The sequence below is a fragment of the Pipistrellus hanaki genome, assembly GCF_964339955.1.
Source record: "Pipistrellus hanaki genome assembly, chromosome: 18".
In the NCBI taxonomy this organism is placed as follows: Eukaryota; Metazoa; Chordata; class Mammalia; order Chiroptera; family Vespertilionidae; genus Pipistrellus; species Pipistrellus hanaki.
Genome location: NC_140520.1, coordinates 13070001 through 13091776, shown reverse-complemented (window position 1 = coordinate 13091776; position 21776 = coordinate 13070001). Strand labels below are relative to the sequence as shown.

Sequence of the window (21776 nt, the reverse complement as noted above, 5' to 3'; positions counted from 1 at the left end):
CAAGAAAAATAAACGAATAACAAAGATTTATTAGGTAAGGGAAACTGAGCAGAAATCACCATTTTAAATCAAGTTGAATTCAAAGCAAAAAGCCATGAAATGATCCAAAGGAACCATTTTAGTAGAAATAAAAAAGACTAGACAGTAAAGCTTCGAACTTTTATGTAAGAATAAATAAGGAGGTTGAGAATCTGAATTATAAAATGTTTTAATTAACTGATAAATATTGAACTTGGTGACCTATAAGGAAATAATTCATCTCCTTTTTAAGCACCCATGGAACACTGACAAAAGTCAGTTCACTGCTTAGCCACACCTTTCAAAACATCAGAAAAAAGTTCAGATATATTCTCTAACTACCCTGTTTCTCTGAAAATAAGATAGTGTCTTATATTAATTTTTGCTCCCAAAGATGCACTAGGTCTTATTTTCAGAGGATGTCTAATTTTTCCATGAAGAAGAATACGGTACACATTTATTGTTAAATGAAAATAAAGGAAATTTATTACCTGTATATGGTACGGTAGTATGGTAGTCAACACAAACCAGAAAAACTGTGAATCCTACAGTATCAAGAATTTACTCATTTATTCAATGACAATCATATCATCATCTTCTGGAACATCATCATAACAATCCAATTCCTGAATTTGCTGGTGAATTTCTTGTGACTCCATTTCTTTCAGAATCAGTGGACCAAATCTCTCATGTTTAGCAATAGCATTCTGAGACAGAGCCTAGGGGGGGCCTTATTTTCAGGGGTATGCCTTATATTTCACTCAGAAGGAAACCTGTAAGTAGGTCTTATTTTCGGAGGATGTCTTATTTTCGGGGAAACACGGTATAAGACCATAACACTCTATCTAAAAAAAAAACCCAAAAAACAAAACAAAAAAACATTTGAGGGGAATTTTTAAAGCAATCTCCTCAATTACAACGTGGTCAAAAGAGAATTATTCAAACTACTATTTAAAAGATTACAAGGAGCCCAACTGGTGTGGCTCAATGGAACCACAAGGTCAAGGTTCCATTGGTTTGATTCCCAGTCAGGGTATGTGCCCGAGTCTTGGCCTCTTGACCCCCCAGTAAGGGGCATGCAGGAGGCAGCTGATCAGTGATTCTCTCATCATTGATGCTTCTCTCAGTCTCTCTCTTTCTCTCTGAAATCAATAAAAATGTATTTAGAAAGGAAAAAAAAAATATTACAATGACAACTCTGTATGTCAAAACTTAGGGTATGACCAAAGTTGTATTCAGATGGAAAATATCCTTCAAGTTTTTCAGTTAAAAAAAAAAAGGCATGACAATACATTGAATCCATTGAAAGAACTAAGCAAACTTTAGGAGAGCAGATTAATTTTATAACACAAAGACAGGAATTGATGGATTTAAAAACAGAAGAACAGAAATTATAAATCTAAACCATACCGATGTCTAATAAATCTAGTCAAGAAAAAAAGGAAACATGGACAATATTAGAAATTTTAAGGGGGAAGAGCCCTTCATTTGTTTCCTGAAAATATGTTTTTACTGATTTTAGACAAAGAGGAAGGGAGAGATGGAAACTCTGATTGGCTGCCTCCTGCATGTCCCCTCCTGGGGATAGAGACTGAAACCCAGGCATGCACTCTGACTGGGAACCAAACTGGTGATCTCTCAGTGCTTGGGACAGGGCTCAACCAACTGAGCCACACCAGCCAGGGCACTTCACTTTTTTTTTTTTTTTTTTTTTTTTTTAAAGAGAAGAACACCGAGGGGAACTTGATCTACTTGATGTTAAAATGTGTTATAAAACTCAAGTAATGAAGTCCCTGTGGCACTACTGAAAACTCAGTAATGGCAGATCAATGGCAGATCAATGAGACCTCATGGAGAACTCTGAAATAAACCCTGGTATGTAAGAACCCGAGATATGAGGAAGCAAACCAATGAGGAAGCAATAGATGATTCAATAAAGGTTAATGGGGAGGCAGGATATTTGGGTTAAAAATCAAATTAGAGCCCCACCTCTCACCAGCCACCAAAATAAATTCCAGTTGGAGTCAGATATGAAAGAATAACTGTGAACGAGCTCTAGTAAACAAAGTGAATATTTAATCAATTCTGAGGTGGGTAAGCATAAAATGTCAGAAGAGAAAAAACAAACAAACAAAAAAGGAGAAGCCTGGTGTATTTGTTACCATTGTATATACAATTTTAGGTTTCACTCCAGAAATACAAACTTATTTAACAAGTAGATGATACACCAGGAAAACTATTTGCTGCAAACATGACAAGAGGTAAATATTCCTATTATACAAAGCTGTCTTAGACACTAATCAGAAAAACTCAGCTTTTCAGGGCGGGGGGGGGGCGGGGGGGCCTAAAAATAGACAGCCACGATGGGAGAAATACAAAAAGGCCATAGAACGAAGCCCTGGCCAGTGTTCCCAGTGGTTAGAGCGCCAGCCTGTGCACTGAAGGGCCTCTGGTTCGATTCCTGGTCAAGGGCAGGTACCTCGGTTGCAGGTTCATCCCCAGCCTGGTATGGGTTCCGTGCAGAAGGAAAGCGACCAATCTCTCCGACGGATGTTTCTCTCTCTCTCCCCCGCTCCCTTCTACTCTCTTAAAAAAAAAATCAATGGAAAAGTTATCTTCAGATGAAGCTTAGCAACAACAACAACAAAACCAGAAAATGAAACATACGCTTAGCCTCGCTAATCAAAGGAGTACAAGTTAAAACTCCAAGGAGGGTGACCTTTTCTCCTCTGGGACTGACCAAAATGCCAGTGAATATAACTCACGGCTTCCGAGGTTGTATGATGGTGGTGTGTGCTGGGGGGGGGGGGGGGGTTCTCCCATCGTCGGAGGAAGGAAACCAGCACCACCTGTCTGGGGAACCTCGCCCGTTGGCCATGCCAACCGCCCCAGCCTGTGGCTTGACCCCAGTAATTCTCCCAGGGAGCGATTCTAACGCAACAACCCATTTCGGTCCAGACGCTTCAGCATGATGCATCTCCAGTAGGGGAGAGTCAGAAACCTAGTCACTGTCCCCCCACCTGCCCGGGGTGGTACCCAGCCACATGCCATGCTGGGGGGGCGGGCAGAGAAGCTGCCTGTCTCTTACCACGGATGCCTGAGGGCCTAGGGGCTGACTTCCCATCCGGTGGGCCAGCGGGCAGGGCCGCCCCACGGGGAGGGGCAGTGCCACAGTCCCCCGAGGTGGGGCCCTGGGGGAGCGCTGAGCTAAGGAAAAGGGAGCGGTTCCTGTCGCCACACCAGCCACATCTATTTATGGTGGACGCTGGTCAAGGCAGGAAGTCCGCTGAGGTCAGCGCTGGGATGTTGTGTTTGCACCAGGTGATCCCGTTGCTCCGTGCATCTCCAGGGCAGCAAGGGACTCGGCCTTCCCCTGCAGGTCTTCTCACGTGTCCGGTGGCCCGGGCCCGTGGTCGGCAAACTCATTCGTCCACAGAGCCAAACATCAACAGGACGACGACTGGAATTTCTTTGGAGAGCCACATTCTTTAAACTCAAGCTTCTTCTAACGCCACTTCTTCAACAAGACTCGCCCAGGCCGTGGTATTTTGTGGAAGAGCCACGCTCAAGGGGCCAGAGAGCCGGATGTGGCTCGCGAGCCGCGGTTTGCCGACCACGGGCCTAGGCTGTCTCGCGTGGGATCCCTCCACCGCCCTGGCTGGTGTGGAGCCCGCACTCCCACCGCTCACGGCCCAGCCGCTGAAGGGTTTGTTTCACAAGCCTTTCTCCTCCCACTAAGTCCCAGCTCCTTCATCCGATGCTTGGTGTGGAGGGAGTATGGGCGGGAGTATGCCGCACCCCGATGGCACCTCACTGAGTTACCCCCACACACACACACACTCCCCTCTGCCCGGCGGCCTCCGGCCTGCTCTGTGCCCTGCCCGGGAGTGTAAGCACAGCCGTAGTTTCGGGGCGGTTTGAGACTGGGGGCCCGGGGAACCTAGCATGCCGGGCCATTGCATTCTCCCAAGAGGCTCATGGGAGCAGCCTGCTCGCCAAGCCCCCCGCAGGCTGGACCAGGCCTGGGGAGACCGTTCTGGTAGGCGCTGCCCTCCACCCCCACATCAGAGGGACCGCCGCATGGGCTGGCGGGTCAGCCATGGCCATCGAGGCAGGCATGGACGTGGGGGCTCACCACGCTCTTCCCGGCAGGTGCCCCTGGCCAGCCAGCCTCCGGACGCCGGGAAACGGGACCATCACAGAAAGCCCTTAGCACTGGTGAAGCCATGGCGTGCGCTGAGCGCCCAGGGGAGCAGGGGTCCCCTCGCCCCCAGACGTTTGAGGACAGGTTTTCTCGTCTCCAAACGAATGGTCTCTAGTCCTTCCACACGCCCTCACAGGACCCTGCCCACCCGCCTCCCTGGTGCCGGTGCCACACAAAGTGGACGAGGTGCCCGAGTGTTAGGCAGCTTCCTGTTTCCTCAGCATTGTTCTCCTTTCTCTGCAGGAAGGCGCGGGCCCACAGGAAGGTAGGGGGCCCGGGAGGGGTCCGGGCCCACAGGAAGGCAACGGCTCTCCCAGAGCAGGCACCCTGGCCTGGGAGTTGGGGACCGAGGCCCAGGGCCCAGCTCCGGACAGATTAGGCTCTTTGCCAGCCCTCGTGCGAGGGCCGCATGCTCTATTGTTACATTTCCCTCAGTTTGACGGCAAGGAACCGGCTCAGCCAGAGCCCCATGGGGGCCGGGGGGGACTGGCACCCCCACTCCACATGGCCCACCGCCCACAGGAGCCACACGGCTGAATGAAGGGCAGAAGGGTTCTGAGCCATGTGAGCAACAGAGAGAACTCTGCCAGGAAGTGCCAGGAGACTCGTGTCCTGCCCTAGCCGGCTTGGCTCAGTGGATAGAGCGTCAGCCTGTGGACTGAAGGGTCCCGGGTTCGATTCCGGCCGAGGGCACATGCCTGGGTTGTGGGCTCGGTCCCCAGCGGGAGGGCGTGCAGGAGCCCGCCGATCAATGCTTCTCTCTCACCACTGATGTTTCTATCTCTCCTTCTCCATTCCTCTCTGAAATCAATAAATATACTAAAGAGAGAGAGACTCATGTCCTGCTCCCAGCTTCAGCAAGGGGCAGGGGTTCTGGCCTGGGGGAAGGGGGGTCATTTCTCAGCCTCAGTTTTCCGGCTGCTGGAAGCAGTGGTCATCAGCCTGTGCAGACCTTCAGCGGGCTGGCCTGAGCACCGGGTACTGAGAGGGCCCCCCTGCTCCTCCGGCTGCCCCCCCCCCCGCCCCCATCCCCTTCTGCGCCACCAGCATCTGCTTCCTTCAGCGGCCATGCCCTGCGATCCCCTTCGTCCCGCCCGCCCCGGAGCCGCAGCCGCCACGCTCACGGAGGCTCCCTCCACCGCACCGCCGCCAGCGTGTGAGCCAGGCCTCTTCCCCGGGGGGCAGTGCGCAATCATGAACAGCCTGCGGAGTAATAATAGTGTTATTAATAGTTATTAAACCCTGCTACTCGCCGGCCGATATTGTTAGGAATTAAATACGCTTCCGAGAATAAACTACGGGTTTGTTTTTCCCCTCGTGGGGCTTATCCTCTACCTGGGAAGGCCGTTCCGTCAAGAAGCAAATGAGGGTGTGATTTCGGATCCGTGAAGGAGTTAAAAAGCATGGCTGCAGGTGATTTTTTTAAAGAGTGTGGGGTTGGAGAGGGATCCTACGCTCTGGAGGGACAGAAGGGTTCTGAGCCATGTGGGGAGCAGAGAGAACTCTGCCAGGACCTGCCAAGAGACTCGTGTCCTGCCCTAGCCCGCTTGGCTCAGTGGATAGAGCGTCGGCCTGCGGACTAAAGGGACCCAGGTTCGAGTCCGCCCAAGGACACATGCCTGGGTTGTGGGCTCCATCAGCTCTAGAAGGTCTCTCCAGAGTTTCGGCTGAGACGGGAAGAATAAGAGGAGCCGAGCCTTTTACAGACAGAGAGGGAAGGCTCTCCAGGAAGAGGGAGCGAGAAGCGGGTCCAGAGACGCCGGCTGATGGAGGGCCAGGGTGTGTGGGGTCACGAGAGGCGAGTACAGTGGACGGGCATGTGCGTGCCCCAGGGCCTGGGACAGAGGGGATCGCCTGGTGTCTGTGGAGAAGCAGTCGGAAGGGAGTCAGAGCTCTGAGGAGGTGAGCGAGGAGGCCGTTGCTGCCGGCCGGGCCAGAGACCGGGGTGACTCGGGAGACGGGCGGTGGCATGTAGACTCTCCGATCAGCCCACGCCCAGGCTGAGCCGTGTGCACGCTCCCGTGCACAGAGCGCCCGTGCACCACGTCTGTGCTCACCCGCAGGAGGCTGCCCCTACTCCTCTCTGCTTCTTTGTTCTTGCCTTCTTTTTCCTCGGGAATTTTATCAGTTAGTATTTGGTTTTTTGGCTGCAAGCGACAGGAAACCCAAAATAGCAGTGGCTTAAACCAAACAGAAGTTTCTTTGTTGCAAAAACAAAGACTGGAAAAGGGTCCGTCCAAAGCAGGTACGGAGCTCCGCGGCCTCGGGGTGGGGGTGGGGGGCCCAGGTCCCTCCTCCCGCGCCGCCTGCCGGCCTGGGGACCCGGCTTCTTCTCCTTCCCCCTCCAGCGAGGCCGCTGGAGCCCAGCCCTTCCATCTCCCTGCCAGCCGGAAGGAAGGAGGGAGGGGCACAGTACATTATCGAAACGTAAATATCTGTGTTTCCCGATGATCTGAAGCTCTACAGCAGCGGAGAGCCGCTAGCAGGGCCGCCTAAGACCATCGGAAAACACAGATATTTACATTCGATTCATTAACAGCAGCAACATGACCGTTCTGAAGTAGCAACGAAAATGATTTTATGGTTGGGGGGCACCACCACAAGGGGAACTGCATTAAAGGGTTGTGGCGTTAGGAAGGTTGAGAATCGCTGCTCTAGTGCAAGCACGTCACACTCTCGGCCCCGGGGCCGCATGTCTCCTTTACGTGGCCAGTGTTTGCCTTTAGTTTGACAATCTCTAGTGCATGGATGGCGCCCAACCAACTGAGCCACACTGGCCAGGGCGGAAACCAGTCATTCTACCCCAGGAGCCACTTCCCATGCAGGTGGATGCAGGTGGAAACAGTGTCTTTCCTTGAACGCCACGTCGGCTTTACGGCGAGGGGCGGGGTTAGAGGCCGGCTGGGACCTTTTCTGAGAAAGTGTGTGTCAAAATTAATAAAGTAAACAGCTATATTTTCCTACTTACAGAGTCAAGTACATGTGAACACAGTTAATTGGGCAATAGCTTTGCAATTATTTTGTCAAGTTTAACATATGAAATTGCTCCCACTTAGTTACCAGCCTTCTTCATTTGTTTTGTTCTCATTTATAATTGAAACTCTGCCTCTTGCTTGGGGAATACATGCGTCTTGAGGCTTTTCATTATTTCAGAAATTAGACTGCTCTCTCCCGAAGGTTGCCAGGCGGTCACCGCGGCCAAGTTCGGCGACGCCTGCCGGCCGGGGGCACACTGAGCCAGGGTCCCGGGAGCCTGGGGAAGGACGGCCTCCAGCCTGAGGAGGAGCCTCCGCGGGTTAAGCGCATGTCCGTGCTTCTTGCATCCATCGTCCCTCTTAACCCTTCCCCACGCCTTTGCAGTCTTTTTTAAAAATATATTTTATTGAGTTTTTACAGAGAGGGAGGGAGAGAGAGAGAGAGAGAGAGTTAGAAACATCGATGAGAGGGAAACATGGGCCAGCTGCCTCCTGCACACCCCCTACTGGGGATGTGCCCGCAACCAAGGTACATGCTCTTGACCGGAATCGAACCTGGGACCCCTTAGTCCACAGGCCGGCGCTCTATCCACTGGGCCACACCGGTGAGGGCGCCTTTGCCATCTTATCGCCATTTCGCAGATGGAGAAGCGGACGCCGAGGGCAGGCGGAGCTCGCCCGGCCTTGTGGGAGGGTGCTGCTTGCTGGCCCCGGCAGACGGGAGGCCTGTCACAGGCCATCTCCTGGAGCTGCCAGCGCTTGTAGGAGGTTAGGGATGACTTTTTAAATAAATAAGGAAAACCGTCTCCTAGCTCACAGCTTTGCCATCGACACAGCGTCTCCTCCGGGGCCCGGCGCTCCATGACGTGGGCAGGGCAGGAGCCGTTTTCTGATTTTATTTATTTATTTGTTTGTTTGTTTGTTTGTTTTTTAAAATATATTTTATTGATTTTGTACAGAGAGGAAGGGAGAGAGATAGAGAGCTAGAAACATCGATGAGAGAGAGTCATCAATCAGCTGCTTCCTGCACACCCCCTACTGGGGATCTGCCCGCAACCAAGGTACATGCCCTTGACCGGAATAGAACCCGGGACCCATCAGTCCCCAAGCCGACGCTCTATCCCACATGTGTCAAACACAAGGCCCGCGGGCCAAATCCAGCCCGCCAGGCCTTGCAATGTGGCCCGCACCGCGCTGTCATCACTGCACTCCGCTGTCAGTTTATGGCATTGTCAGTTTATGACTGTTCAGTAAACCATTCGGCCCGCGATTTAGGCTGGATTTTAGATTTTGGCCCCTTCTCTGATTGAGTTCGACACCCCTACTCTATCCATTGAGCCAAACCGGTCCCGGCCGTTTTCTGATTTCAGAAACGAGGGAATGGAGGTGAGGGAGGCAGAACCTCCCTGCTGGCCCGGGGCCCCTGCCCGGAGAGAGAGAGAGTCCTCCACCAGTGTCCTCCGCCCCTGCTGTCCCCGCCCCTCCCTCCGAGGCCCCCGTGGGGCCGGCCGGGGCGTCATCCGCCTGAGCGTCCCCGCGGCTGGCTCTGGTGCCCGCGGACCCACTCGGTGCCCGCGGACCCACTCGGCGCTCGCAGACTCCAGAGCCCACGGCCGCTCAAGCTGACACGCGAGCGAATGGCCTGCGCTTGGGGGAGTGAAGGATGAGGGTGGCAGCGGCGATCTTGGTTTCAGAGAAGGATTGTGTTTCTTGGAAAGTCTGCGGAGAACGGTGCCACGGCTTGAGGGTGTTTTTAATAAAACCATCCATCAGATATAATAGAAGGAGGAGCCCGGAGACAAGTGTTTAGCAGGAGGAGCGAGGTCACCGTTATCGTATCCATCACCTTCCTCAGCCACAGCTCCGCTCTGACCGGGGCAGATCTGACCGAAAGACAAACAGGAGGCCTTCCGAGGACTCGACTCCCGAGGACCTGCTCCGTGGCTTCTTCTCTGCCTCCCTCCTGTCTGTGCGTCAGGGTCTCTCCCCATCTGGTTGCTGTTTGGCACTCTGTGCAGCTGTCTGGCTCTTCCATTCTGCGTCCCAGCCCCTCCTTTGTGCTGGCAGCCTCCTCTCCTCCGCTGGTTTCAGTCCCATGAAGTGTCAGAGGTGGGTTGCCGTGTGCAGGCAGCATTTTGTTGCCTGGCAACGTGTAACAAGTGTCTTCTGTGATGGCTGCTTCCTGTAGAGCAGAGCCAGGGCTGGGGCCCTGGGATGTGGGAGCCTCCAGAGGCTTCTCTGGGGCACGGGGGGAGGCGTGTGGGGGCGGCGGGGGAGGAGAGAGACAGGCCGGCAGGCGCACTGGCGTGCATGGTGGCGGAATAGCCGTGCTGATGGCTGCATGATGGCGGAGGCACCAGCTCAGCCTCGCCTGTGCTGACTCAGGAATTACAGGAGTTCCGTGGGCAGAAGTCTTGGTTAGAGTCCACCTCAGGAGGTTCTGTGTAGCTCGGTGGTCACCAGCCGTGGCTCCCCAAGGCATGGCTGGCCCTGAATGACAGCTGCAGGGGGAGAGGGGATCCCCCCTCCTGAGTCTCACCTCGCCTTCTTCCCTGTGGGGTGCCAGAGGCCTGGAGGAGCGGGGAGGTGGAGAGGCAGCAGAGCCTGAGCAGAGAAACCGGAAGGGGCTCTAGAGCTCATGTCACCAAATCCTCACGTTTTACAGACGAGGAAACCAAGGCCCAGAGTCACACAGCACGTGGGGGAGTCTGACTCCCCGGGCGGGTCTCTCTCCTGGGGCCTCCGTCCCGGTCGGGCCGAGGGGCTGGGCGCCTCGCGGGGTCTCCAGAGGCAGCCCAGGGTGAGGCGCCCGTGGCCTTGGGCCCAGGTGGTCCTCCCGGCCTCCGTTTCCTTCCCTCAGAGGAGGAGGGCTGTCGGGGAGAGGCAGCCCTGAGACAAAGCCTCTTCTCAGGGGCGGGGGAAGCCGTGCCCCCGGAGCGCCCACCAGAACACAGCATCCAGGAGGCTCCTCCCCGGGGAACTCTCTCCACCGCGTTCTCTCTGTTCCTGGGCACAGCACGGCCCCCTCCCGCCTCCCAGCGAACGCTGCCCAGCTGGGACGGAGCTCTGTGCCCGATCCAGCACTGGCTCACCGGGAGCTGCCCGCCTCCAATTCCTTTAGAAAGCACGGACCGAGGAGGCAGCACCTCCCTCCCCTCCAGGCAGCAGGGACCACCGCTGCCAGCACTGCTCTCCAGGGGGTGCCATTCACACGGAAGTCGCGGTGAAGGGCACAATCAACCTGCTGCTGGGGCAGCCCTGGCTCTGGCTGGCTCGTTGCAGGACAGATCCGGGATCCATACAGATCCAGGATCACATACAGATACAGATCTGGGATCCCGTACAGACCCAGGATCCGATACAGATATAGGATCCCATACAGATCCAGGATCCGATATGCAAGGAAGGGCGGCGCCCCAGCCCTCTCTCCTCTCGCCCTTGCGGAGCCGGCCCCTCCCCCAGAGGGTCCCATGGTCAGAGACAGGGGTGTGCCGCCAGCCAGGCCCCCGCTCGCATGCACACAGGCCCTCTCCCTCCCCGGGGGGATGTTTCACTCTGTGCAAGCTCCCCAAGCCGGCCAAGCCTGTGCTTCCCCCTCAAGAACACGGAGAGGGCAGCCCTGGTCTCGTTCTCGTGAGGATGCAATGGGATCGTGCGCAGCAGGCATGGTCCACGTGGCGCGTGGCCGGTGCGTGGCCAAGGATGACGGCCGTCATCTCTTCCAATCGGCCTGACTGTCTCTGGTCCTGCCTGCCCTCCGGGAGCAGCCCCAGACATAAAGGGAGACGAGAAGAGCTCACCTCTCAGGCCTTGGAGGGAATATTTTTGCAAGAGTTCCAACCCGTTGTTCTTGTCTCTGGATCTGGAAAACCGGGCACGGTGACGCCCCGTGGCTTCCGAGGCGCGTTCCGTGGCTGCTGTTGGGATGTCGGGAAAGCCTCGGGCGGGGGAAAAACTCACAGCGACAGACGGAGGCCCCTGTCAGGCGGAGCTGAATGAACACAGAGACAGCGGCTGTGAGGGGAAGCAGAGGCCTAAGAGGAGCGTGAGACGGGACCAGACTCAGAGCCCTCCCCGCCCTGCCTCCTCCAGCGCCTCTGCCGAGCCTCCTCCGAGCGCCGGCCGCCGGGTGGGCTCCTGTCCTGCAGAAGCACGAGCCCCGGGAATCAGCACAGGATCAGTCCTTGTGGCGGGAGGGGACGGAGGAACAGGGGGCTCAGGGAACCCAAAGAGCGCCTGATGTAGAACAAGCATGTCAAACTCGCGGCCCACGGGCCACACACCTCATTTATGTGGCCCGTGTTGGCCTTTGCATTTGGCCTGCTTGATCTACAAGGCTTTCTGGAGGAGGCGATTTGGGGGTGCAGGCGACAGTGCAGGCCAACAGCCGGGGTGCTCACTCGGTTCCACGCTTGGAGCTGGGGCTGGGAGAAGCACCTCCTGATCCCCCACCCCCACCCTCCGTGGTCCCTCTGCCTCCACGGGGGTACCACTCCCCCTGGCCTGCTAGTCCCTCCACCCGAGTCCTCTGCCCAGCCCACCCCTTTAGTCCTGGGTGGTGTCAGGGGTGCCCCCTAGAGGAGGTCCCTGCTGAGTGCACCCACTCTCCTCTTGGGCACTCATCTCAGCCTTTTGTCCTTTATTTATTTTTTTCTTTCCTTTCCTCCTTCTCCTCCTTCTTCCTCTCCTCTCCCCTTCCCTCCCCTCCCCTCCCCTCTCCTCTCCTCTCCTGTTGCCTGGTGCAGGCCTCCTTCCCTGTACTGTAAGGTCCATGAAGCTTCTCACATAGTAGGGCTTCCTGTGTAGTTGTTAACTGAATCTTCTCATTTATTAAGCCCCAAACATGCGCTCGGTGCTGTGCCTGCTCTCATGTGTGTCACCTCATTTAACCGCCAGCACGATCCCAGGAGCGGTTCCGCGTTCCGTTTTCACGGACGGAGAGCCCGGGGCGTGGAGCGGGAGCCCCCGCAGAGGCCATGCGGCCCGGCGGCCGGACTGGGGTCGGAACCCGCCCCTCCCCCCGCCACGCCACCTCCCGACCCCGCAGGGGACACCCTTCCCCAGGGAGCAGGGCTCCGTCCAAACATATTGTTGTTCTCCGTGCTCACGCACTTTTATTAATCGTCTCCAAATCAGGAAACAGGGAAATATTTTCAATAAGTGGAGAGGAAACACGGCGAGGAGAGACACGGACCCCGGAGGGCTTGCCAGAGGAGCCATCTGGCTGTTCACCGAGGAGCCCTTCGCAGGGGCTGAAGGAGACGGGCTGTGCAAGGAGCGCAGCTGGCTCCCCTCGCGTGGCGCGTCCATTTGTGAAGTGGAGGCTTAGAACAAACATCGTCGCTAAAGGAGGAGAGAGACACACACTAAAAAAAAATAAAAAAGAAAGAAAAGAAAGAAGAAGAAGGAGGAGGAGGAGGAGGGGGAGGTTGAGCTGGTGTCTTGTTTAGACAGCTGTGAGCCATGGCGTCCAGATGTGTGACAGCTGCCAGGTGTCCGGACTCCTCCACATCCGGCCGGCCACGCATGCCACCGCCTCCGTGAGAGAAGCTGAGGCCAGCCGTGTCTGGGGCGAGGAGCAGCCTGTTTCTCAGAGCTGCCGTGTTTCGGTGATGGTGGTTTCCCCCTCTTTTAAAAGGTGCTGAGGCCTCGCACCCAGGCTGTTCGCTCTGGGGCCAGGGAGAAGAGACTAGACTTAGATTGGCCTTGGGAAGCAAGACCCGGGGCTATTGACTTGAACTGCCTAGCACCGTGGTCGGCAAACGGCGGCTCGCGAGCCACATGCGGCTGTTTGGCCCCTTGGGTGTGCTCTTCCACAGAATACCATGGCCTGGGCGAGTCTATGTTGAAGAAGAGGCATTATAAGTGTAAGTTTTAAAAAAAAACTTTGGCTCTCAAAAGAAATTTCAACCGTTGTCCTGTGGATATCCGGCTCTGTGGATGAAGGAGCTTGCCGACCACTGGCCCGGTAGAAGGAGACGTCCTTATTTTCCTAAATCCAAAGCCAATCCCAAAAAGAGGGCACGGCGATTGGAACGGAGCGGCGAGGCGTGGCGGTCTGTACACCCGTCTCGCCGTGGGCAGGCGGCCCACGCCGGAGTCCCCGTGCGGTCAGTCCTGAGCCCTAGGGCCATGTCTCTCCCATTCTAAGTCGCTTATACAGGAAATTGGTTTTAAGGAAAGAAAGGACCTTTCTTTGTTGTTGTTTTTGTCTTGATTAGCCAAACACGCAGTCCTAGCTCTGAGTCACCACGGCCGTTGGCTCCTCCGCTAACTCTGAATGCCGGTGGCACTCTGTCACACGCTTCAGAAATGTCTTCGATCCCAAACTCACCTGGCTTATGCCCCTGAGGAGCGTCCGTTTCTCCCCGGAGCGGGCCTCGCGTGGCCTGGTGCACGGCGGCGCTTGGTCCTCAGGAGTCGGCTATAGTCAAGGCTGGGGCCGAGGGAGAGGTAGGAGCAGGTGTAACGCCAGGACTCTGGGCAATTCCCGCCTTCGGGTGTGACTGTGTGGCGCTGGGGGGGGGGGGGGGGGGGTGACGGGAAGGTGACGACAAAGCTGTCTGTGTGGCTAGCGTCCTGCAGAAGGCCTGGCTGGATTCTGGAGGACTTCCTATCAACACACCTGCCCCAGAGTGAGTGGCCAGAGGCCTCCCATCATGGAGACTCGTGGAAAAAGCGTGAGGTCGCAGCTACTGTCAAGAAGCCGGGGTCCTCTGAATAGCAAGAACGGGCTCCCCGCCCGTGGCAGCCAGCAGCCGCTCGGACAGAAGTTTATCTGCCGAGGAGATCTCAACGGGCTTCGCTGAGTTCCTGAAGCACAAGCCCCTTTCCCGGGAGGCCACATTCACTCCAGACAGTATTTACTGGACAGCCGTCATGTGCTGAGCTCCGAGCTGGTACTTAGCACAGGTTGCAAAGAGGACTCTGACAGCCCTGGCTGGGTGGCTCTGTGGGTTGGAGCACCATGGGGAATAGCAAAAGGCAGCAGGTCTGATTCCTAGTCAGGGCACCTCCCCGGGTTGCAGGTTCGGTCCCCGGTCAGGGTGTGTGCAGGAGGGAGGCGACCCATCGATGTGTCTCTCTCTCACACACCCGGAGTTTCTCTCTCTCGCTCCCTCCCTTCCTCTCTCTAAGATCCATAGAACAAACAGCCAAAACCATTTGCTATCTCACTGTTGCTAAGGGTCAAGAGCTCAGGGGGCATGGTACACAGGGACCTCTGGCTCGGTCGTCAAGCTGTCACCCAGGGGTGTGGCCTCGCCTCAGGGCGCTGTGTCCCAGCTCACTCCTGTGGTTGTGGCGGAGCTGCACACACCCGCATGGGAACACAACTGTCTGAAGCAAAACAAGGTCATGAAAAGCATCACGCTGAGGCCATTGATGCCCTCCCAGGGGAAGGGGGGGCTTTGGGAGGGGAGAGCACAGAAGGAGGTTCCACGGGGCAGGGTTGGGTAGTGAGTGCTTGCTTTATTTTCGTGCTTCCTAGCTTTGCATCACAGGACACGCGTTTCTGGTTTCTTCCTCTCAGGTTTGATTCTGTGTTTGCATTATGAACAATATAGGCAGGCGTGCGCTCTAGAGTCAGCTGTCCTTCCCGTTCACCCTCCTCCGGAGCTTGGCTACACTCTCCTCAGAGACCTTGAGCCGGAGGTACGCAGACAGGCTGCCCCTGGGTTCCTGACCCAATGCCACCGGGGTGAAATAGCCAATGATATTTAAGCTGCTAAGTACTGGGGCAACTTGTTGTTCAGCCACAGAGAACCAATCTTTTTTACTGTCTTTTGCTAATTGTTTATCTTTATGTCTCTGAACAATGGCTTGTCTTGCTCCCCCCCCCTTCTTTTTAAATATATTTTTATTGATATTTTACAGAGAAGAAGGGAGAGAGGTAGAGAGCTAGAAACGTTGATGAGAGAGAAACATCGACCAGCTGCCTCTTGCACACCCCCCACTGGGGATGTGCCCACAACCAATGTACATGTCCTTGACCGGAATCGAACCTGGGACCTTTCAGTCAGTCCGCAGACCGACGCTCTACCACTGAGCCAAACCGGCTTCGGCTGTCTTGCTCCTTTTTGATGCATAAGTTTTGGCATCACCTGTTCCCTCCCCTCCCGGAAAGATGAGGAGTTGGTTGGCCTCCCTTCCGCCCCTTGAACTCATCCTGACCCCCATTCTCCTTTCATCGTTATGTTATAATTCTGGTTAGATCAGTAAGCACTGTTTGCATTACTCGGTCAACACTAATTTGACTCTAATCATAGTTGAGCCTTTGTCTTCAAGGATGAAAACTTCTCTTTTCCCACAGAAGCTTTATTTTATTATATTCTGGTTAATCACCACGTTTGTTCATTTGCTCACTTTTCTATGTATCGATCCCTCATTTAACTCCAAATGCTGGCGGTTGTCTGACTCTCTTCTCCAGATGTTTAGGCACATCCTGTTTCCTAGCCATTCATCATCTTGGAGAAATGTCTTCCGAGCTTCAGACGTGCTCCCATCTGGACGGGTGGCCCTCTGTGCCTGGTGCCTGGCCTTCACCCTGGGCCTCTTTCCACCACCTGTCTCCTGTGCCCCCCACTCCGGGGCTTCCTTCTTTGGGGCTTACTCCTTTGTTTGGGTGACGCCCTCCCTCTCCCTCTCCCGCTCCCGCTCCCTCTCCCTCTCCCTCTCCCTCTGCTTCTCCCTCTCTTTCTCCCTCTCCCTCCCTTTCCTTCTCCCTCCCTCTCCTTCTCCCTACAAGCTCCATAGAATCACCTCCTCTCCCTGGTGTTCTGAAATTTCACAGTAATGTGTCTTGGTCTGACACATTATTTTCATCCACTTTGCTAGGGATGGTGGGCTCTTGATCTAGAAACTTGTGTCCTTCGATTATGGGGAAATTTTTTTTAAAATTATGCATTTACTTCTTTTCTTCTTCACTCTCTGTCTCCTTCTCCTCCTCCTTTTTGTCCGGTTCTCTCTTTCTGACGCTATTAATATTTCAGTTGGTAGACTCATTTTCTATTTTCTCTCCTCTTTTCACTTCTGTCTCTATCTTTTGGGAGCCTTCCTCCATTTATCTCCCAGGCCTCCAGGAAGAGTTTCGGTATGGCACGCCGTGCCTGTCTCCCGGGTCCCCCGGCTGGTTTTCTCTCTCTTACAATGTTAATTATAGGATTTCTCCAAGCGTTCTCTGCGAACGGTCTGTGTCGGATCCAGAGCTCTGTTTCTTTGTTCCGTCGGCTGGTTTGGCGTGTGTCTTGAATGCTAGAGACATTGCTCGGCTGTCTGGGGATTCCTGGGTTTCTGCTGGTTTCTAAAAGCAGGGAACTAACAAGGCTAGTCATAGAGGGATCTGAGAAGGGGGCAAAAGCAGCTTATGTGTTTAATCTGTCATCTTTATACCATCATACTTTTCTTTCATAATATTAAAAAGGGAGCAACCATAGTCTACACTAGGGGTGTCGAACTCAATCAGAGAAGGGGCCAAAATCTAAAATCCAGCCTAAATCGCGGGCTGAATGGTTTACTGAACAGTCATAAACTGACAATGTCATAAACTGACAGCGGAGTGCAGTGATGACAGCGCGGTGCGGGCCACATTGCAAGGCCTGGCGGGCTGGATTTGGCCCACGGGCCTCGTGTTTGACACATGTGGTCTACACCCTAATGATAAATGAATAAGCATAATAATTGACACCCCCCCCCCCCCCACACACACACACATTTTCTCCTTAGCCCTTAATGAAAAACAAGGAACTATTTTTTTCCCCCAAAAAAAATTCTCACGCCGAAACCGGTTTGGCTCAGTGGTAGAGCGTTGGCCTGCGGACTGAAAGGTCCCAGGTTCGATTCCGGTCAAAGGCATGTACCTTGGTTGCGAGCACATCCCCAGTAGGGGGTGTGCAAGAGACAGCTGGTCGATGTTTCTAGTTTTCTATCCCTCTCTCTTCCTCTCTGTAAAAACTCAATAAAATATATTTTTTTTAAAAAAAGAAAAGAAAAAAAAATCTCAATTGTAAGAAAATAGCATGAAGTCTGCATGTGAATTTGTGACAAGTGTAAACCACTCTAGAATTGTGAATAGGTTCGATGCAATTCCTGCCTCCTCCCCACTCCCACAGTATGAATCACCAGGCCTGCTCTCTCCCGCATCACTTCCTGCTTGGCGAGTCCCCTGTGAGTCTTGTCTGTGACGCTGCCCCAGGTCAGGCAGTGCAGGGTGTCTGTCTGACTCAGCATCTTTCAGAGCAGCGGCCGCCAGCCTTTCGGACCTCACGGCCCCCCAGGGGCTGGGGGCCACTGGTCGGCGACGACCGCTGCTCTACAGCCCCCTCCTGAGGACAGAGATGGGTGAAGCGTTACAATGAATGAGTGACACCCTCCAGATCTCCTTCTTCTCTCCTCACACACATAGTTAGCACCAGTCGGGTTTTATATGGTGAACGAACAGGAAACCCGAAAGGAATGAAAGGGGATTTAGAGGAAAATAAAGCAGTAAATCAAACACCAGCCTTAGGAAAAGAGAGAGGACGTGCTGCCGTGTGCTTAACGCCACTCTGGGCTCTGCCTGGGCTGAGCACTGTGGGTAATGTTCCTATCCGCCCATTGCTGAGCACTGTGGGTAATGTTCCTATCCTCCCATTGCTGAGCACTGTGGGTAATGTTCCTATCCTCCCATTGCTGAGCACTGTGGGTAATGTTCCTATCCTCCCATTGCTGAGCACTGTGGGTAATGTTCCTATCCGCCCATTGCTGAGCACTGTGGGTAATGTTCCTATCCTCCCATTGCTGAGCACTGTGGGTAATGTTCCTATCCTCCCATTGCTGAGCACTGTGGGTAATGTTCCTATCCTCCCATTGCTGAGCACTGTGGGTAATGTTCCTATCCGCCCATTGCTGAGCACTGTGGGTAATGTTCCTATCCGCCCATTGCTGAGCACTGTGGGTAATGTTCCTATCCTCCCATTGCTGAGCACTGTGGGTAATGTTCCTATCTGCCCATTGCTGAGCACTGTGGGTAATGTTCCTTAATCCAGTTGGCTCCTTCCAGGCGGGGCAGCCACGAGGCCCTGGAGGTATAGACACCCCTCAGCAGGGAGCCCAGCACCCCAGGACACAGCTCTTGAGAATCCATCAGGCCCCCCCACCCCACCCCCAGACGCCGGGAGGAGCCAGGGGGGTGGGGATCCATCAACCTTCAGGAAATTGCCAAATATGTTCGGTGACTTTTTTTTTAAGTGACAATGAAGCATTTTTTTATTGTTTAAAGTATTACATATATTAGTACATATATCTCATCCCCGCTCCCCCAATTGACCCCAGCCTCCCCTAACCCCTGTGGCATACCTTCATCCCCCTTCCCCAGGGTCTTGTGTATGTTTGGTGGTTTATTTTATTTTATTTATTTATTTTTTTTTTTTACATTTCCCTGTCCAGGAGCTTGTGCTTTCAAATTAATCACATCCACGTGCATTTAGACTGTGGGTTGAAAGGGGAAAATAACTAAATTGTATTACGTCATGATTTCACCCAAAGCTGTGTTACCTGCACCAAAGGGACATCTCCAATCTGGTCCAAAGCACTTACCTCTGGGACAAGCCTGTCTGGGGGCGGGGAGAGGGGGGAGCCGCAGGCAGGGCCGGGGCGGGCAGCGGGCAGGGTCCTGGCACCTGCAGCCGCCTAAGGAGACCTCCGCGTCGCCATGGCAGCCGCTTCCGCCCAGCGGACGTGGTCTCGCCCCCTCCCCCGTGAGGATGTGCCCGCAGCCCGGCCCGGCAACCGCGGCTCCTCCCACTGACGCCTGTCTCCCCTCGGCAGGTACCATGACCAGCAGGACGTGACTAGTAACTTCCTGGGGGCCATGTGGCTCATCTCCATCACATTCCTCTCCATCGGCTACGGGGACATGGTGCCCCACACGTACTGTGGGAAAGGCGTGTGCCTGCTCACCGGCATCATGGTGAGTACCCGCCCGCCCGTCCCCTCCCCGCCCTCCGAGGGAGCACACAGGGGCCTCTCCGGTCGGGGGCCGGGCAGCTGCTCGTCCACACACCGGCGTGCATGTCTGTGCACTCAGAGGCAGATGTGAATCCACACGGTTCCTCACGCTCATGTTTCCTTTCCCAAGGCAGAGACAGGTCCTGGCTCCTGACATTGATGGTCTCTTTACAGCCCCCCCCCTTCTGTCCACGCCCCCCCCCAAAAAAAAAAACAAACCCGGGCTGGGTGAAGCTAACCATGGGTCTGACCCCCCTTCCTACCCTCCACCACTGGACGGTCCAGGTTGCTTCTTCCCCCCCCCCTCCCCCCGTGAGCATCTGCTAACCGGAGCTGAGCTCAGGGAGGCAGGGACAGGGACCGGGAAAGCACTGAGAGGCCGCACGGGGCCTGCAGGGGACTGGGCGCCGCTGGTGGGGAGAAAGCCCTCGGCTTCTCCAGATGTTGGTTCCCAGCTCTGCCTGTGGGGGCGCTGGGCTCCCAGAGCCAGGTCTCTCCCAGCTCTGGCATCAGCGGGACTGTGACTCCCTCCCCAGCCCCAGCCCCCTGCAGGTGCCCAGCGGCTGGGCTGCATCCGTCACCTGCCGCCCCCACCCAAAGCCACCCTCGCCCATCACAGGACCCTGGCAGCTCCATGTGAGGGAGGGCCTGCAGGGGGCGTCAGACGCAGGGTCTGAATTCCCACGTTGGTCCTCGCCCTGGGCTCTGGGCAGGGAGGGCACTCAGCCTGCTGGGCCTGCCCCCCCCCCCCCGCCCTCCCCGGGGATGGCGACGCCCTGTCAGTGGTCGTCAAACCCATTCGTCCACAGAGCCGAATACCAACAGGACGACTGAAGCTTCTTTTGAGAAACAAAAACGTTAAGCGTAAACTGCTTCTAACACCACTTCTTCAACATAGACTCGCCCAGGCCGTGGTATTTTGTGGAAGAGCCACACTCAAGGGGCCAAAGAGCCACATGTGGCTCGCAACCGCGGCTCTAGGGGAACGTGCTCTGTCAGCGTGAGGAGCTGCACAGGCTGCCGAGGTCCTCTCGTCCCCGGCCTCCACCCAGCCTTCCCTGCGGGGGATGAGCCTCCTGGGCCTTGCTGAGCTTTAGGTCCAGGCCAGGCAGCCACCGCTCCTGGGCCTCCTTCCTAGAACCCTAGACACAGGCCCAGAGGAGAAAGCACCGCAGCCCGGGCGCCGGGGGGTCCCGGGGGGGGGGGGGGGCCGGGGTGGACAGGGTGCGGGAGCTGTCCCCGGCCTCGGTGGGCGGCTGCCCAGCCCTCCCCAGGGGAGCCCTCTCTGCAGCCCCATTATCCCCCCCGGGGAGAGCCTTCTCTCAGCGCCCCAGGTTCCACCATCCTCCCGGGAGGAAAAGCGGCGCCTGCGGAAAGGAAAAGGGATTAGCTCCTCACCAGAGGCCGCCCACTCCCACCCTCCGCGGCCTGGGGGCCTCCGGGGACTGGTCATGGGTCAGGGCCGCGGAGGGCAGAGAGAGGCTGGGCGGCGGCTCTGTGAGCGGGAGGGCCCGGGGCGGCCGTCACCGCGGGGCACAGCCTCTCCCTTTGCCCCGGAGCCCAGGCCAGGTGCCCCGGCAGGCGGCACTCCTGCAGGGCGTGAGCGACGGACCCAGCCGGGGCTGGGCGAGTGCTGGTGAGCCCGAGGCCTCGGAACGGTCCCTCCCGGTGGTGGTAGGAGGCTGCCTGGCGCCCCGCCAGCTGTCACCAGGAGACGGGGAGCCGTCCGTTCTTCCAGAAAGGATGGAGGCCGCCTCTCCCGGCTCAGAGCCCCTCCTGGGCCGTGGGCTCCTGCCTCGGCGGCGCTGAGCTGGGGCGCACGGAGCAGGCGGGCGGGCGGAGGGGTGGGTGGCCGTAGGTGGAGGGACCCGCTGGGAGCCTCTGTTATTTTTAAATGCCAGCCATTCTTCCCCTCGGCGAGGAGCTGCGCCCCATCCGAGCAGCTGCGGCCCCCTCGCTGCCATCTCCCTGTCTCCCCCCCCTCCGGCAGGCACCTGGGGCCTCCACCATGCCAAAGCCGAGAGCCAGGCGGCCCGGCCCCGCCCGGCCTTCTCCTTAGAGGGTGGCCGTCAGCACCCTGTTTGCCCCGGTTAGCTCCGCAGCAGCCCCTGGGAGGGGGCATTGCTCCTTGCCGAGAGAGTGGTGACCAAAGTGGGAAGGACGGACGGACGGATGGACGCGCACCTCCCACATGAAAGCCACAACCCAAGGTCCACCTTCTCCTTTGCACGGACGCCGGTGCACAGGCCTGTGCCTCCCTCCACACCAGAGCGGCGAGGGTTCTCGCCCACATCAAAGCCGTGTGGAGCCCCAGGGCCGTTTCCCTAACGAACGTGACCTTTCTAGCGGAGCCAGTCCGTTCCAAGAGCTCCTCTCGCCCCCTCCCCGCCTCCCTGCACTGTGTGCCTCTCGGAATCGCTCCTGCCTGCAACTGAGCGAAAGGTACAGCTTCCTGTTTGGTTGCCATGGACACCGTGCAGGCCAGGACGAGGCCTGCCTGGGAAGGGAGAGGCGAGATTTGTGTGTGTGCGGGGCCCGTAAATAGTCTTAATCATTGTTTTCTCTCGGCAATCCCCGTAACGGGGTAATTATCC

At 56.1% G+C, this 21776-nt stretch overlaps 1 protein-coding gene across 6 annotated transcripts in view; it reads left to right on the top strand.

Annotated features, from left to right (window-relative positions):
• Positions 1-21776, top strand: part of KCNN3 (potassium calcium-activated channel subfamily N member 3) — a 112573-nt gene that overhangs the window by 69848 nt on the left and 20949 nt on the right. For all 6 annotated transcript variants that reach the window (XM_084866766.1, XM_084866765.1, XM_084866768.1 and 3 more), the window contains one exon: positions 19003-19144. In XM_084866766.1, coding sequence (XP_084722892.1) covers positions 19003-19144 — 142 coding nt within the window. The remainder of the gene's footprint in view (positions 1-19002; positions 19145-21776) is intronic.